At 39.5% G+C, this 19,508-nt stretch overlaps 1 protein-coding gene across 15 annotated transcripts in view; it reads right to left on the bottom strand.

Annotated features, from left to right (window-relative positions):
• OPCML (opioid binding protein/cell adhesion molecule-like) overlaps window positions 1-19,508 on the bottom strand; it is a 1,053,884-nt gene that overhangs the window by 85,687 nt on the left and 948,689 nt on the right. For all 15 annotated transcript variants that reach the window (XM_012729778.1, XM_004689084.2, XM_012729785.1 and 12 more), the window contains one exon: window positions 15,409-15,534. In XM_012729778.1, the coding sequence (XP_012585232.1) occupies window positions 15,409-15,534 (126 nt within the window). The remainder of the gene's footprint in view (window positions 1-15,408; window positions 15,535-19,508) is intronic.

The raw sequence follows: 19,508 nt of genomic DNA, 5'->3' as shown, positions 1-19,508 counted from the left end.
CCACCAGGGAGGGCCGATTCTTAGTTGTTATGTTGGTCAGAATAATGGGCTGAGCTACAGAATGAAGAATCTAATTTGAGTGTTACCTTAAAAGCTAAGCAAGTGACTACTGAAAGAAGAGATCAGAAAATGTGTATGAGAAAGTAGAGATCTAGGTCACTTAGATTCATGAAATGAAATATGGGGGGAAAAGCCTCACCCAATGATCTCTATCTTTTATTTAACATGTTCCAAGATCAGTTTGAAAAATTCTGGTAAAGATTTAGCTTACATTATATAGTCTGATTCTTAACATTGTTATCACCAAAGCCACTCCGTAAATTTATTGACTCCCCATTTTAAGTTTATTTGGCCTTCTCAGAGTTCTTAGCACAATGTGGTAGTATGATCAATCCTTCAGTGGAATGTAATGCCATACTGCAGTTATAAGTGGTTCCACAACTTCATTTGGGTTACAACAATCTCACTCTTTATGATGAGCAACACTAAGTTTTCTATATATCTCCAATTACACGATGCTATTTCTCATTTCCTTGTTGTTCGTCTTGCTGTCCCCACTGCCTGGGATATTTGTCTTTTCTTCCAACATACTGGTTTCCTTTCTTTTGACTAACCCCTGACCAGGTTTTCAGAATTAAATTAGTAGTCACCTCTTCCAGGAAGCCATCCATGGTTTTCCATTTTTTCCCAATTGGAGTTAAATGATCCTCTCCTTGAAGGAAGGCACAGTATTTTGATTGTATTCATAATACACCTACCACATTGTGCTAAGAACTTTGGGAAGGCCAAATAACCTTAAAGTGGGGAGTCAATAAATTTAAGGAGTGGCTTTGGTGATAACAATGGCAAGAATGACAATGGCACTGCAGTGTTTCATCAGATTGAATCCTGTGGTCTCAACATGCAAGTAATCAGAAATCCAGAGTCCATTAAGAATGGGAAACTTGTCAAGTACTGAAGATCAGAAGTAGTTGTGGGAGAAGTGAAAAGCCCAAGGGAGCATCAGGTGTGAAGAGTTGATGTCCTGGTGCAGGTGAGGCCCCCTGGTGCACAGGCAAGGTTGGAGGCTGCACAATCAGGAGACAGGGGAATACAGGCCAGTTTGTGGCAACACAGCTATTGTCTGTCCTCTGCAGATTCCTGCTGGGAAATGGATGGCCTGGGCTCTCCAGAGTATAATTCCAGTTTAAGGTGACACTAGACTCTTCGAGGAACCTTGCATCTTAGGCAGAATCAAAAATGCAAGGAATAGCAGGAGATTCTTGAAACAATGATTCAAAGTGTTATGACTAAATTGCTTTTCGACCAACTGCTTTCATGTCTTTGGGGACAGGAAATGCTGCTGAAAGGAGATTTGGAGTGTTGTGGGAAATTTGGGGCAGAGTCAGAAGTAAAAGTAAATTAAGAAAAGGGTGCAGCGGAGGGAAGAGAATGAGGCGAGAGAATGAGGGTACGACCTGGTCAAAGTAGATGAAGCCTCACACACCTGCTGTGTGGTATCCCAGAGCTCCCTGTTGCCCTGTGACACTGAAAAAATGGCTCATTTCTTCATTAGCTCTGTTGGTAACTTCCTTACTGCCCATAAGGGAGACAAACCCTCTCACTGCAGATGTAATTACTGCATCCGTTTCCCATTGTGCAGGGACAATAAGCTCAGGCTCAGTGGAGCAGGAGGAGGCCCTAGAGAGGCCCAGGATGAAAGTACTGAGGGACAAGAATGGGGCGGGGGAGCTGGGAGGTGAGCTGAGCAAAGCTTGTGAGCAAAGGTGGCGAATCAGAGAAGCAAGCAGAGGATGGTAGTTGTGATTATATCAGTTCCTTTACTAAACATTTCTCTAGGAAGGGAAATCATCCAGAGTATCATTAAAAACAAACTATTTCCAGCACCCCAGGGGGGTTACCCTCACCAGTAAGGGATTCTGGAGCAAAGAAACTAAGGGAAAAAAATAATGCACTTAATGTAATCTACACTGATGTTGATTTTTAATGATGCACACCTGACACATATTAAAATGCAATGTTAATTCAATAGAAATACATATTTAAAAGACACTACAGACTGACAGTGTCTATACATTAACCAAAAAAAACTAATTTCAAAATCCAAAATGGCAGAAGTATAAATATGGGGAGAAAACAGCAAAAAGTCAAGACAGAAAAGGCTTCACTGATTGCCTCCCTTGGCTAATGAGGCTTCGAGGTTATCAGGAGAGAAATGGAAAGGGGCCTCTGGGCTATGCTTCCGGGGTTCTGTGGGAGATCACATGCCTTCACCTCCTCACTCAAATCCCGTTCTTGTTTGTATGTGAGTCAATCATAACCCCCAACTGTGCAGCCTGGATTCAAAGTGACAATCAACTATTTTTTGCTTAATGAGATCAGTTTCTCTTGATCCTATTTATGTCCAGTGGAGTTTCCCTCTCAGAGTCTGGAACATTCAGAAGGCTGAACAGCCCCATTCCAATTAAAATCCTCCAAGCAACCGCCTGTTTCCTGACCCTTGTCCTCCCTCCTCTGAATCTCAAAGGAAGAGAGGAAGATAATTAAGCTTGGTTGATACTTCCTCTAAATTGGGGAGAAGAGCCTCCCCCCGACACACCCAGAGTCCCACCTCAACCTCCATGGTATTGGGCCTAAGACCCAGCATCACCAGATGTTTCCTGCATGGCAGGTGTTATAGGGAGAAATTGCCCCCAGAGACAGAGAAGCTCAAAATTCTAGTGTCACACAAATTAACGAGGGTAAGATGGTAAGATCTAGCCCAATTTGTCTAATTGAACTGTACATACTGAGGCACATCCTCCTAACTCTTGTGAGGAATGCTCTTTATAAAGTTAATGAGTTTTCCAGCATAAGTCATAGGTTTTCTGCAAGGAAGTAATTGGTCAGGAATCTTAAGAGTTCAAATCACCAGCATCCAGAAACCCTAGAATCGTGTGCTCCTCTCTACTGGGTTAAAATATGATATAAATAAAACTTCAGCAGTAAAATGACTGGGTCGCCAGTACAGTGTGTGATTTTTCAGGAAAAGACTAGGAGAGATGGCAATGGAAAGGGCAGGAAAGCACCCAGAGATAAGACTGCAAGCTCTGCAGCTTGCTAATACAGATCACACTTAAGTGCCTTGCCCAAAATACATCACATTTCCTCTGCCATCCAGGTAGCCCTTACTAAGTCAGAGACCTAGTCTCAGCAGTTCTTTTCTCTGGCTTGCTCTAGGATCAGTATGGGCTAAGAAACATGCAGTTATTCAATCTGATCACCTTTGAAATGCAATGCATTGGGCTGGTGCCAGGGACCATCACAAATGCCTTAGCCAGGTAACTGCTTTCAAAGTACGGGGAAGGGGAAGGGACCACCTCTTGTCAGGCTGGAATACACAATCTCAAGGAAAAGTTAGTGAATTAGTGAGAGAATTACTTACAACATATTATGGAGTCACTTCTACGATAGCCAGAGCTCAAGAAAAAGACTAGACCTATGCCAACTTGAGTATCTGCAATGTCTTTTTTTTTTTTTTTTACGGATGTATTTATTTATGCATATAAGAACTGGGGTACAGGCCAGAGGTGCTGGGAGCTGTGGTGAGAGGATTCACCAGAAACAGAGTGGGGAGCAGAACAGTCAAAATCAACTGAAATGCACTGCTGAGGGGAGCAGCGGGTGGGACAGGAGAGGTCTGCTGCACCATGCGGGTTACCTCCCTGGCTGGGAATTGAACTTCTGCTGTGGTCGCTGCAGCCATCCTCATAGTGCTATGCCTTAATCCATTGTGCCCCAGAGAGAGCCCAATGTCTGAATGTCTTAACACACCAAGTGCTGGCCTGATGAAGCTGCACCCTTGGATATTCTCAGGTGATGCCTTCTTGGTGCTCACTGTTGCATTGGTTAGAACCAGAGTTTACATGTCTGTCTCAGCCTGTTTCCCACTGATTTAGAGGTGGAATCCACTCAGCAACACACCCAGACCTTCTTGGTCATCCCCATGGTGGAGACAGTGACCTTAAAATTTAACCTTTTCCCTACCCCGGGCCCTCCCTCGTGGGACAGCGGGTTGAAGCACAACACTAGGAAGCTAGCCACAGCCTCTTCAGTGCAAGTTCAACCCCCAGCAAGGGAGGTGACCCACATGGCACAGAAGACCTCTCCTATCCCATCCACTGCCCCCCTCAGCAGTATATTTCAGTCAATTCTCCTGTTCTGCTCCCCATTCTGTCTCTGGTGAATCCTCTCACCACCCACATGTCTGGTCTATACCCTAGTTCTGTATACATAAATAAATAAATCATAAAGAAAAAAAATTTAACCAGGACCCTAGGCAGCCCCTTCTCAGTGTCTTTTGTAATTGAGAAAGATCTTTTCAAGGGTGTTCACCCCCACCATGCTGTGTGAAGGGTTCATATTTGCACATTTCTCTCCAACCCTGCTGTAGATTTGGAGCAGGCACTACGCTCTGTTCATCTCACCTAAACAGTGTCTTCTATTTGCACCACATGTTGAATTTCATAAGAATTACATTGGCATTAAGTGATAGAATCCTAATTTAAAATAGCTTGAACAAGAAAAAGTGTCTTTAGGAAATTTAAATCTAGAGATGCAAAGGTTTATAAGAAAGACATGAAAATGGCTATGAAAAGGAATACCAAGGTCTGCAGGTGCACGCACAGCTGGCCATGTGGGTATTTAAAATCTCCATCAAGGGCACTTGTCCAGGAGGAAGGGGGGGGAGCAAACTTTTCTGAGGTTCCGTCAACATCTGGACAGATGAAGGAGCTCAGTATCTAAATTAAAGTACATTATCTCCAGAGGTGGCTGCAGTATGTTAGTGTGGAAGCAGACTGCTTATTATTTTCTATTGAAGCCTATGATTTTTGTTCAGCAGCAAGAGTCACCGTGGACCCACTGCTGAGGCCAATTAGATCTACAGTACTTGCAAAGCTGGTCTCAATTTTATCAGTGTCCGACTGATTTCAATAGCATAATTCGATATAGCAATTGCATAGAGAAGGCTTTACAACAGACGGCAGGCAGCACTGGACGCCTTTCCAATTCTAATTTTACTTTTGAGTTAGTTGGGCTTTTCACTTGCTATGATACATCGTAATATGCATTCTTCTATCATAATCTAAAAAGTATTTGGAATAGATACTATCAAATTCCATTCTCCCTTCCTCTAGAATGAGAGCATATTAATACTTACTCCTTTCTGGTGTATAGGTGGGGACATTGAGACAGCTTTTGCAATGTGCCAGATTTACATAGACAATGAGTGGATCAGAAATGTAATATTCCTACTTAAATCAGGACACATGAGTATCTTACTTCCAAGCTCTCATACTGGCAAGTTTCTTTGTATTTTCCAGTGTTGTTAGAATAAAGCCTGAACTCTGGAAAGGGCTTTGTGTGAATTGTTTCCTGAGAACTCCATCTCAGCCTGTTCCCTTTCCTGCTTTTAACACACTCTGGACACAGCTCTTTTGTTTCCTCAAGAACCATGTTCCCTCTTACCTCAGGACATTTGCACATCCAGTTTCCTTAACTTGGGTGGTTTCCATCCAGCCCAGCCCCAACACATACACCTGCCCTAATGCCTTTCCCTGGCTTACTTCTATCCACCATAAGATGTCAGCTCGATCACTCCTTTATCAAAAAGCCTATAGCTGTCTCACCTCTCCCTGCTGCCCATGTTTATAGCTGTGACCACACCTTGAAAGGGCATGTGCTTGGGGATCTATTTCATGCTATCTCCCTCACTATACTATAAACTCCACCATGATAAGGATTATGTCAATTTTATATACCATTTTGCTATGGGGCAAATAAGCATGGTAATGCCTCAAATGAACAAATGAATGAATGCAAATGGGATAAAGTTAGAGATGGCTGTCCAATCACTATCAGGCAGCATTTTCAATTCTAACTTTATACTTGAGTTAGTTGGGCTTTTCATTTAGTGTTATAGATGTTAATCTCTATTCTTATTTTTATAATCTAACGAGTCTATTGAAGAAAATAAGCATTACTTCAATGCAAGCTAAATTTCTTGCTGTCTCATTTCTGATGTATGGTCTCTCAGTTCAGTGTGAGCAGTGTAAGTAATCTTACGTATAGGCCAATATTAAGAGCTGTGTCTGAGGGCATCATGGTTATTTGATCCAAGATGGGCCCTTACAAAGGGAACCGGATGAAGTCATCACCTGTCCTTCTACCTCTACAGAGGAAGTGGGGTCATTACCAAAATAGCATGAACCCATTGTGTCCAGTCTTCCATGGTTCCTAGTCTTCCTAGTTGGAGGAAGGGTTCTGTCCCAAGTTTTCCTGGACTACTGACCCCACTTTGGGCGAGGGTCAGAGCCATCAGCTACCAAATGATGCCGCTGCCTCTAGTTGTCTGGTAGGAGAGCTCCCTCTGCCCTTCTCTGCTCAGACAAAAGAACGTCAGCCTCCCAGAAAGAGATGCTCAGGAATTTATGACTCAATCAACTCACCCAAAAGGAGCATAAATGGGATTAGTTTTAATATTGTTAAGTTGCAAAAATACAGGCATATGTGCATGCCAAAGCGAAAATGTACGCAAGCAAAGGGGGAAAACATATGGGTACCCATATGGTGAAAAGCGCATTGCTAGACCTTCATACACTTCTCATTTACAACAAGAACCAAAGTTAGTGAACATAAATTTGCTTTGCAGAAATGTGAGAGGAACAGCTTGTTTGCCCATAACTGTTCCACTGAGCAAGATATGTATAACCTTGATTTCTCATCTCAGACACCTCTTTCTCACACTCTGGGGATTAATTAGGCTCTAAACATGGCTTCCGATTAGAAACAAGGATCCCGCTGCCTTGGAGAGAGACAAAGAAATAAGTAGCATGACTAGATGATGCTGTAGGTCAACTAATAGACAACTCCTATTAGTGTCTGTAACTTGAATCTGGGAGGGCATAGGAGATAAATGAGGGTGGTAGGCCTCAACAGGTTTATTTTAATTGAAACAGAAGAACAACAGGGACCTTCAGACAATGGCATGAATGTGATTTTCATTTAGAGACTGTGGTTTTCTTAGAACAATACTGAGTGACAGCTAAAAAGGAAGACAGGTATGGCATTAGGGTGTGAAAGCATCGTTGATGCTCAAAGATGGTGAACACTCTTGGGTGCCCCAGATAACAAGCAGAACTGAACAATATGAAATTTTATATTGTACCTGTTCCAACCTTAAACGCAGGGTGTTACCTTTGTATAATACAAAGAATTCCAGATTTGAAAATCAAGAACTAGATTCCTTTCATAAATCAATGACTTTAGTTGTGAGTCATTAACAATTACTGAACCTTTCTAAGTCTATTTCCTCACTTATGATCAAACAAAATATTCCTCCTCTGACCTATATTAGAGAACTACTGTAAATTTACTTGAAATGATAAATGTAAAATATTATTAGAATAAATTGATATATAAGCAAGTTATTAGTTGAAAGCTACAGATTCATTTCAATTATCATTCTTTTATTTTAAACTTTTTATCATGAAATAATCATTGATTCAGCCAACAGTTGCAAGAACACTAGGGATGGGTGGGCCATGAATGCATCACCATTTCGTGGCATCTCATGTAACAAAGTATTTTACCAAAAGGAAGTTCATGTGAACACAGTGAAGTTAACTACACAATGGTATCTACTTTGAGCTCACCAGTTTTTACATACATTTACTTTTTATGTTTTTGTATATAATTCTATGCTATTTCACTCAGCATATAGATGATTCTATCTACCATAGAAGTCAAATATCAAACACTTCCATCACTATAGAATCACTCCTGTGTGCTACCCCTTAGCCACGCTGTCCCAATTCATGGCAACTACTGATCTACTGTACATCTTGTAATTTTGCCATTTTTAGAACGGTATGCAACCATTTGAGACTGACTCTTTTCAATCAGTCTCAATATATAATGTCCTAAGTTTCATTCAAGCTGTTGAGGGTATCATTATTTCATTCACTTTTAATACTAACTGAAAGTCTTTCATAGTGTAGATGTACGCCCGTTTATCTAGCCATTCGCCCACTAAAGGATTTTGGTTGTTTTCAATTCAGCCATTACAAATAAAATCACTATATCATTCCAAATTCTTAGGCAGATCAAAGAAACACTGAATGACTAATGAATGTCCCAAGACTATCAAGGAAAACAAAGTAAAGGTAAAGGCATAATAATGAAAACCAGTATTTGTCTCTAAAAGTTGCTAGGGAATTGAGTTAAAACACAGAAACTATACACATAGTTTGGTACACAGCACTGTCATAAACATTTCCCAGGCTAACTGTTAAGCTATAAGGATGCTAAAAAGAAATTTAAGTGAAAATCTGGCACAATATAATTTAGGAAAAAAAAATCAGGAAGCATCTTATTATGAGTTCAGTATTATCAAATGTCTTTCAATAATTTTCACTTTGGGTCTTGATAATAACCTGATGAAACTGGCATAAATAATCCCATTTTATTGTCTAATAAGTAAAGACCAAGGAGATGAAATGATTTTTCTAAAGCCACTCAGATTGTTCATTGCTCAGGCCAGATTTCAATTTCAGGTCTACAGGTAGCTAAAGTCCATATTAGGTCTATCAGCTAATAGCACCAGCCAAAGGAAAGGGATACACTGCTCATGGATGCAGGTTAGTGGACTTTTTGTTTGTTTATTATTATGATTATGTGGAATGGTAAGGGCTTGACAATGTCTTTTAAGACTTCCTTCTTGGGCATTTCTAGCATGAAAAGTAGGGATTGCAGTAGAAACAGTCTTGGATCTGCATAATTCCTAACCTCCCAGCACAGTGAAGACATGTTAGAAAGAATTGGCCGAGCAGTAAGAACCATGGATAATGATTTGCTGCTGTTAGCTCTCTCTGTTTACATAGAATTCACTCATCTAGCAATCGCATAGATTGAACAAAGCCAAATATTATTTTCCTTCTGACAGCTATCATCAGTGCCATTTATCACATTCATGATGCTCTTATTTCCTCTAAGAAAATTCTCTCCCACCACTAAATTCTGATGCAGGACTAATCTACTTGGTTACATGGATCCTTGTTCATGACAAATTAGAAGTAGATCTAATTGTAAGAAATTAGATTGTAGATCTAATTGTAAGAAATCAGATTGTAGATCTAATTGTAAGAAATTGTGGCTTGTAAAAAGCAGTTACATGACTTTAGGAAGAATAAATAACCAGATTAGAGAGAAGCAAAAATGGGGGACTTACTAAAAAGCAGACAAAAGAATTTAAACAGTGTTTTAGGGTTATATTCCTAATTATCCCAGTCTTTCCAAACACTGAGATACAAACATTGACGTGTACAATATCGATGTTATATTATAAACATGAGGCTTAATTCCACCCCCTATATAGAAGGAAACAGAGGAGAATATAATACACTTTTAAAATGCTTCCATCAAATATGACTCAAGCCAATGCATAAAGGAGTCAATTTCAGTTACCTGGAAAATTCACTTCTGTGAAATAACTCGTTCACTTGCTCCCTGAGGTATTACTGTATATGAGTAGATTGTAGGAACAACTCACTCACAGGTGAATAGCTGTCATCTTAAAATCTCCATGGAGAAGAAACAAAAAAGAAGACTTTATTATTTTTCCCCAAACATCTGGCCTTTCCAAATATGTCTTTGGAAACAGGGCCAGGTGTGTAAGCATTATGGTGGATGACTACAGCATCACAAAGTGGGGAGACAACCCTTCTTAGAACACAACAGCCACTATTTTCTGCCTCTGCCACTCACATCTTTGCAACTTTAACTTCACATTATCCATGTGTCTAGAAGTGTTTTCCCATGGACGCTGCTCCAGTGTACCTTCTCCTGTCCTTCAGGAAGGGAAAAGAAAAGCATTCTTGGAACCCACTCTTTTCACAACAGATTCCAGACACACTGACCAGTCACCAATCCACTTTGCCCTCCTGCTTGTGGATCTGTCCCCTCTTTGATAGATGATTTTTGCAGGTCAGTCAGTATAGATTTCTATGTGTGTGAAGGCAGTTAAACAAATGTTAAATGCTTTAGCAAATCTGCATGAACATACTTTAAAAAATTCATTATGTGCTCTTGGGGAAAAAAAGTATAAGATAAATTTATAGCTAAAGAATAAATGCATGGTCAAAAGCTCAGCAGTTTGCACATTGATTACAACCTCCCCACCCCCAGAATGTATGTTTATGTAGTACATTTCTTTTGAGATGCTCAAAATACTTAATAATCACAATCCTATGAAATCTCAGATTTCCTCGGAAGTGAGACAGATGTCCTCTGAGAAGGGCTCAATTTGGGGGAATCTTGACACATCTGTCGACACTGTAAAGCAAAGTGGAAGTCAGGAGGTCCCCAGCTGCACATCCAGTCTACAGAGAGACATTAGGGAGTCCGGGTCTCTTCTAGAAACTCCATAATTCTTAACTTTTACTTTGCTTTCAAAAGAGGGGTTTGTTTTGGAATTTTGTTTGTTTTTAAAAGAAAAAAAAACATCAAAGTTCTTTCAAGGAGATCCCAGGGCAGTGGCAATAGTGACAGCATTTACACCATGAAGTTGACAGATGCCACTCAGGCTTTCCTTTTCTCACCTCTACCTCAATCAATTTTAAAAACTGTTTAGTGCCCCATGATATAGAAACTTCCCATTTTGGCTCTCCTTGCTGGTGCAATGGATTAAAGCACAGCACTGTGATGCTATCTGAAGCCACTGTAGCATGATTTCGATTCCCAGCCAGAAAAGTAACCCACATGGTGCAGCAGACCTCTCCTGACCTGTCTGCTGCTCCCTCTGTGATGTATTTCAGTACATCTGCCTGTTTTGTTCCCACTCTGTCACTCTTGAATCCTTTCATCCCCTGCACTTCCGGCCCCAGTTCTTGTATGCATAAATAAATCTTTAAAAATATAAAAATAAATAAAGTAAAATCTCCCATTTTTAATGATCTGTTATTTCAGTATAGATCATATTTCTCTGTATTATGGACTGCATTTTCCCTCTTCATTACATCTATGTGATTTTTTTAAAAAGAGTTTTTTATTCATTCATACAGAATTGGGGTACAGGCCAGAGATGCGGAGGGTGAGAGGATTCACCAGGGACAGAGTGGGGAGCAGAACAGGCAGATCGACGAAGTACACTGCTGAGGGGAGCAGCTGAGGGGTCAGGAGAGGTCTGCAGCACCGATGTGGATCTCCTCCGGGGTAGGCAGGGATCAAACTCATAAGGAAGTGGCTTACGCTTCTTAGTGCAGTGCTTTAACTCACTGCACCACCAGGGAGGGCCCCTATGTGATTTTTTTTAATTCAGAGAGTCCTTGTAGTTTCTCATCTACAAAAGCTTGCCATTATTTTCCCTAGTGCAATAATGGACTTATCGACACATCATTTTCTCATTTTGATACATTTCTAGGGAGTGTTGCATGCACTTGGTCTATCAGTTTGTGGCACAAGTGTTAACAATATTCTTAATCCTTAATAAAAAGCTTGTTTATTCATTCACATTCTATGAGTTCCCAAATTTAAATGGTTGATTTCAAATACTGAGGTAGCATTTTGGGAATACAGATGTCCCTTCTGCTAAATTCTCCAAAGTAATCCTACTGGAGTTTGAAAGAAAATGTCATTGTAACTCTTATTTTTCATTCTTGCATGCTGAACTAACTGGTAAATTGTTCTATAAATGCTATTTGATGTTGATTTTTTATTGGCAGTTCTAAACCTTTAACACAACCACCCAAGCTTCCTTAACTCCAAGTATGAAGGAATATCCTTCTAAAATAAACATAGGTAGTTACCCTACAGATGCAAATTCTAAACTTGCAATCTCTCTATGTTCTAATGCTTTTAAAGCTTGGGAAATAATGCTTTGAGTTTAAATGTTTAAATGTCACTGGGAGGGCAGAGGGGGGAAGGAGAGAGAGGACAAGGGGGTGGGGGGGGGTGGGACATGAAAGACAGCAAAGGGAAAGCCAGGACTAGGAAAAAACAAAAGGCAACTTGAGAGCAGAGCATAGCCTGGAAGATTTAAAGGGGAAAGGGATAATTTAAGTTTAGGATTTTATGGGCTTTTGAGGTTGAATTGCAACTATTACATTATACAAAAGGTTGGGAATGTGGATGGATCTCTGTTATTTTAGAGAGAAATCTTACCAAGGTACTATTATAAAGAATTGCTTCAAAACACTTACACAAAGTCAAAATGCCTTTTAAAATTTCCAGGCTCGGAGAAGTATATATTTAAGGCCAAATAAATGCATTTTGGGATTTTAAGCGTTTATAAAGACATCTGACTTTACCAAATACATGGAAATTGGTCTGGTGGCCAGACACATTTTTGCATATAATGTAAATCCAAAATTCTCCCTGATTTCAAGAAAAATCCCCATGGGGTTTTGAGGTTTTTGTCTTTGGGAATGTATGCTATAGTTTTGGGTAGCGGTATTTACATTAAAGATGAGCATTATGATTCCCATAATGTATAATATTTTTTAAATTGAAGTAACACTGGTTTACAGTAAATATATGATTTTATGGAATAGGAACACACCCTTGAAGTTGTATGTAACCCCATACCACACCATTACACTACATCACACTAACATTTTGCATTTCGATAGCTAGCTGAGGTCTTTCTACAAAGAATTTCCAGTGAATATATTGGCATTATCTTTTGTTAGAACAAGGCATATGTAGTCTCAATTTACACTGAGGAAATGAGACAGTGAAAACTTAAATAATGCTTCTAGTAACAATCTCAGACTCTCATTTGCTAAATGCTATTCACATAATTGATGTGCTAAATTAGAGGGAAAATTTCAGGTCATTACTTTCTGCATCTCCATTTTGTTTTCAAATTTTATTGAGATTAATTTACACACAAAAATACATCTATTTTTAGAGTGGCTTGGTTAGTTTTGACTAACTTTAACACCAATTCCAATAACCCACCTCAAAATGAACCAAGCAATTTTGCAACTGGCTTCTTTAACTCAGCATAGTTTTTCAATCATCCATTTAGTTCATATGTCAACAGCTTACCTCCTTTTGATGCTGAGAAGTTGTCATTTGCTTGAATATACCACAATTATCTATTTACCTGCTGATGGTTATTTGGGATTATTTCTAGTTTGAAGCTATTAAAAGTTAAATAACTAGGAACATATGTGTTCATTGTATATCTGTGAGTATACATTTTTCATTTATCTTTAGTCAATACCCAGGAATGGAACTGCCTAACAAACTGCCCAACTTTTTTTTTTTTTTAAGATTTATTTATTTGTACATACAGAACTGGGGTACAGGCCAGAGGCTCAGGGGCAGTGAGAGGCTTCACCAGAGACAGAGTGGGGAGCAGAACAGGCAGATCGACGAAGTACACTGCTGAGGGGAGCAGCGGGCAGGTCAGGAGAGGTCTGCCACGCCATGTGGTCACCTCCGGGGCAGGCGGAAATCGAACTCATGCGGAAGTGGCTTCAGCTTCTCAGTGCTGTGCTTTAACCCGCTGCACCACCAGGGAGAGCCCTGCTCAACTGTTTTTAATGGTGCTTATACCAAGTTATAACCCCAGATTTAATGTCTAAGCATGTCAGTTGCTGTATATTCTCACCAACACTTGATAATGTCAGGGCTTTTACATATGTGTGTGTTTGGGCCACATGTGTAGTAGAGAAACACTCATTGCAATTTAATTTTCATCCCTATGACAAAATGTTGGTCATATCTTATGGAGCTCCTCTTCCATTCAGTTTTCTGCTTTTATGGGTTGTTTTCTCAATATTTTGGTTCATTTTCAAATGGATTATTAGAATTGTGTGAATCATTCATATATCTTCAGATGTAAATTCTTTGCATGTATATATGTAGTGAAATTTATACATGGCAAATATTTTCTTTAGTTTGTGGTTTGTCTTTTCATTAGATTAAATAAAAGTTACAATTGTAATGGCGTTTTTAATTTTGATGAATACTAGGATAGTCTGAATTGCATCCCCCTCCCCCCCACCTCTCAATATACTTTGAAGTCCTACCACCCTCTCCCCACTGGTGCTTCAGAATGTGACCTTATTTTGAAACAGGATCTTTGGAGACATAATCAAATTAAGATGAGGTCATTAGTTTGGACTCTAATCGAATATAATTGGTGACTTGTAAACAGGGCAAATCTAACAGAGCGATGCACACAGGGATAAGGTCATGTGAAAATAAAGGGAGAGAGCACTGTGATTCATCTACAAACCAACAAAGACCAAGCTTCTAACAAAACACAGCAGGGAGAGGCATGGACCAGATTCTCCCTCACAGCTCTAAGAAGTAACCCTCTCTGTCCATATCCTGATCATGGACATCTGGTCTCCAAGACTGAGAAAGTAGCCTTCTGTTGCTTACGCCACCAATTCATGGTACATTATTATGACCATGCTACGAAAAAACTGCAAAGCAAAACTATCATTATTTTCCATTTTATGGCTAGAACTTTTGGTGTCCTTGAAAAACTTTTTCTATCTCAAGGTTACTGAGATTTATTCTCAAGTTTTCCTCTCGATCTACACTATATTTACATCACACATAAGCATACTGCACACATTTCCCTATTCACTGGGTTTCATGTTTAGATTTTCTAATGCCTGAGGGAGCTCTTGTTTCTTGTATATTTTCTAGAATTAATCAGTTTATTGTAACACTAAAAATAAATCAAATGACTCTGTGCCCATCGTTTTAGTTCAACTTGGAGAAAGTTTCAGTTTCAAAAGGACAAACCCCACTCCCTGTTTGGATATTTTCCTATTAAGATGGAAATGATCTTAACTAATATTTTAATTGCAACCACTGAGTGTCCAGCACAGACACGATCAGGTACACTTTCCCTTTTCCACTCAAGGTAGACTATTTATGTACCGAACAGAACACAGATGTGACTTTAGGTGACTAACCTGAATCTACTGAGCAAGGGATTCTTTTTTTTTTTTTTTTTTTGCTCCTGGATATATAATAAAAACAAAGTTTTCAATGGTTATTTTAGCATTCATGAACTGCTTCATGGAAAGACAAGATATTATGTAACCCAAGTATCTGCACCTTGAGAAATTAGTACTTCTTGGAAGTTATTCTTATGGGACCTCTCTTTTCCCCTCACTATTGGCAAAATAAAAATCTTTTTAAGTCATAAAAACGACTAAGAAAATAATACATAAACTTACTCTATAAATCCCTCCTTTGTCACTTTGGGGACTGATGTTTATAACCCATATATTACTGTGTTACAGCAAAACACTGTTGCCTGATTGCTTAAGTTCTGTTACAGCTCAGAATCAAGTCTTGAATGGACTGAATCAGAACCTTTCCTACAAGTAAACAACTTACCCTTGACTGAGAGATGTCTCCAGGTCACTGTTGGCTCGGGTCTGCCAATAGCAAGACACAGAAGAGTCACACTGCTTCCCTCATTCACTGTGACATCTGAAGAGATATTCATGATCTGTGGAGGAACTGCAAAGAAAGAGGGGGCAGAAACACATGAGAATGATTCTTTATAGTCAAAAAGAAATGTTAACCTCTAGATAGTCACATAGCAATCTTTTATGATGAATATAATTCTCAAAAATAATTTGCAGGTTCCTAGATTTGCACAGGTTGCAGCCATTAATACCATGGTCACAGCATGCACATAGTAGAAGCAGCTCTATGTTGTACAATATCTTTTTGCAGCAGGAGGCTAAGCTGAGAACTAGGGAGAAAAACATCACTGCTTGGTGATGAAAAGGCAAAGAAGCAAAGGGAAAATACAAAAATTTTTAAGTGTCCATATCACATAGCCACAAGAGTATTCCTTTCTGGGAAAGGAGCTTAGACAGATAACTATGAGATTGTTCCCAGTTGAGACAATCCAATAAGTTGCTCACAAAACACAGATGCCATTTCCAGAGCATTCCAGATCCTTTCAAAATTAGTGGACCTTTCAGAACTCTTTTCTTCCATGTTACCTAAAAATTCCTGCTCGTTTCTTAAAACATATACTTTAAAGTTCAGTGAAATTGTCTGATACTCCAAACAGAATTACTTCCTTTCTTAAACCCTGCCAACAATACTTCTTTACAACTTTGCGGAATTAAAAAAAAGTCCTGAAGAACAAAAATTACTAAAAAAAGATTTACAAATGGGGATCCATTTGGTAGATGAGAACCCCCTGGTAAATGCAGGTTCCACTCCTAAAAATGCCAACAATATAATATCTCTGCTTCCATAATTACACTATTATTGTATCATGAAATACATTTTTTTAAAAGATTTATTTAGTTATGCATACAGAACTGGGATATAGGCCAGAGGTGCAGGGGGGTGGTGAGAGGCTTCACCAGAGACAGAGTGGGGAGCAAAACAGGCATATATACGAAGTATACTGCTGAGGGGAGCAGGGGGCAGGTCAGGAGAGGTCTACCATGCCTTGTGGTTACCTTCCAAAGTGGGATTGAACTCATGCTGAAGTGGCTTTAGCTTCTTAGTGCTATGCTTTAATCTGCCACACCACCAGGGAGAGCCTGGAATGCATTTTTAATAGCACCATATCCTGTGGTTAGGACCAGTGTTCTGGAGCTCAGCTCCTTATTTATTGAAAGATCTTGGGTGACATAAACTACTTTTACCTCATCACACTTTTTTCCCCTCACCTGTATAACACAGATGACTTGTGTTAGGATGTATAAATGAAGGACTTATCAGGGTCTGATATAAAGAAGACATTCAATGAATATTAAATACTAAGATGATGAGGAGAATGGTAACAGAAACAATAGCATCCTACACAATAATTATAGTCCTGCATGGGTCAAGAACATTGACCACTTGTCAAGCAGAGGTCGACAGGCTCTATGGTCTTGATCATGCCCTATTGCAGACTCTGATTCTCAATTCCACCCCAAACTCAGCAGTGGCAAATGTCTATATTCCTTCTCAGCTCTTCTCATTGCCATCAACTTAGTTGAGTTTCTATGAGTGTTCACACAGACAATGACAACAGCCTCTTTCTTGGAACCTCCCACTTGGTTTCTTGAAGTGTGGGATCTGTCCATCTGACCTTTTTCCATGTGACCAGAATGGTCTAGTCATTCAAATTAAATGATTCCCCTCTTACAAGTTCAATTCACCACAACCCACCAAGTTTAATTCACAACCTCTTCTGTGTGACCTCAGCCCTCTGCAGTCTAGGCCCCAAATTCACTGGCCAGCCTGGTCTCCCTGCACATGTGCTACTGACAGGTTACTTGCATACCCTGGGGCCTCCTTTCCCTGGAACACAACAAAAGCATAAGCACTTCCTCAGCTTTGTTTTTCTCCTACTTGAAAAGACACAACTCCTCATTTCCTACCTGAAAAGACACAACTCATCTTCAAGGGTCCTTGAAGGTCAACCTCTTCTGTGGTTTTCCTAACCATTCTCTAAATTTTGAGAGCAGAATGACCCATCCTTGCTGCTGTATTTGTGCCAAATCTCCCTGGGACAGGCAGAGGAACTGAGCACACCACATGGTCTTAACTGTTTATGCTAGCTGCTGGAGACCTGTGTTTACTCAGAGAGTGAAGTTTTTGAGAGTAAAGGATGGAATCCCATACACATAAATAAGTCTTTGAAAGAAAAATCCAAATAGATTTTTTTGACAACTATTAATGGAGGTATAACCTTTAATGGAGGATTTCTGATATTTTAACTTTTCTTCTCATTTTTCTTTCAGATTCTTAAAATAAAAGGGAGGATAATGGAGAGAGGAGGCCTCAAAGCCTACAGTTATACTGATTAATTCATACTGCCAGTTTAATTATGAATTATTAATTACTAAACAGGTAGTGTGTTAGTAGATTCCAAACCACCCTCAGTCTGTGACAAAGGAGAATTATGGCTGATGCTTGACTCAGACAACTATACAGCCTGGAGTTTTATGCTGCTGAGACCTTGGAGGTAAGTCTTTTCAAGGAGAAGCCATAAGTAACATGTAGAACATTTGAGCTCTTAAGGGAATCCACATTAGCAAATAAATAAAAACTGCCTTGCTTATAAATCTGCCATATTTTGGATTATTTCTGCATTAGGATTTGGCCTGAAATTTTAGTGCACATATTTTACCCAAATACACACAGGGAAAAAATACCATACATTCTAACTACAGGGCATTCTCTTGAGAAAACACTACTACCTGTTTCTCAGTATTTTCTAGCTTGTTAAAAAATAGTTCTGGGCTTAGAAATGTCAATACTTTTTTTTCACTTTTATAAAGCAACAACTTCAGTGCACCTTCTAAAATATTCTCAGAATAATGTCTGCTTTAGCTGGATGTGTGAAGGCCAATTGAAGTTCTCTTCCTCTAGACCCCAGAGTCCTCCTGGTTATAAGACAGACACAGTGCAGGGAGTTAGAGTCTGGTTAATGGAGAATGATTTGGGGGGCAGCTATGATGCCTTGGGATCCCAGTCAGCCCTCCCCCGACCCCTACTGCCAATTTAGAAAAGTTGGTTCCATATATATTATGTTTCACCCAATAGTTTGAGGGCTCCTAGATTAAAATATATATCTAAAACTTCATACATATTTAGTGTTTGGTGTCACCCACTGGGAGGAACCCTGCAGAAGTGAAGTGCAAAGGGCCATCTATATATTCACCCCAATAGTACCTGCTGTACCCCTGCAATGCTGTCCATCATCTCCCACAAATTCACAGGGTTCTCAGTCATTTTCTTAGAGGAAAGATAACAGTTTTAAGGGTGTGGCTAGCTAGTAAGAAATGAGAATGAATTGGGAGAAGAGATAGTCTTGTTTTACACTATCTTTATTATTAATATGTATTAGGTATCACTTATAAATATGCAGCAACTTGATTGTTTTCAAACTGCTTGCCCATGCTTTATCTCCAGCGCTCCTCACAAATTCTGAGGTAAACAGAACATATCTCACTGTTAAGGTATGAGGAGAATTAAGTAAATTACCAAAAGTTACAGAATTAATAAGTGGCAAAATGATTTTCCTTTTACTGTGCTATTTCTTTGGCTTATCACTTCCCCAAGTACAATACTAATACCCATTAGCTTTTGCACATACCATTTCCTTTGTCCTCCCTGTGCATTTTTCTTCCTTCAGAATTTACCAAATGAACAAAAACCATCTTATTCCATTTGGCTTCCCTAGCACACTGCATACCACTGAGGGGAGGGATATGTATAAATCATATGTATTTCTCTAGGTTAAGTGTTGCTTGTCAAGAGAAATACTCAATACTTTTAATTTAAAATCTGGATTTAATTTGGCAATATGACACCACCATAATTTTAAATGCTTCAACAAATTTTAATGAGACCTTTGTGGCAAATAGATGTGTCTGTCCTTCCATCCATCCACCCATCCACCCATCCATCCATCCATCCATCCATCCATCCATCCATCCATCCATCCATCCATCCATCCATCCATCCATCCA

The sequence above is a fragment of the Condylura cristata genome, unplaced genomic scaffold (genome assembly GCF_000260355.1).
Source record: "Condylura cristata isolate star-nosed mole 26May11 unplaced genomic scaffold, ConCri1.0 scaffold00025, whole genome shotgun sequence".
NCBI classification, from domain to species: domain Eukaryota; kingdom Metazoa; phylum Chordata; class Mammalia; order Eulipotyphla; family Talpidae; genus Condylura; species Condylura cristata.
This window is presented reverse-complemented; position numbering and strand designations above follow the sequence as displayed.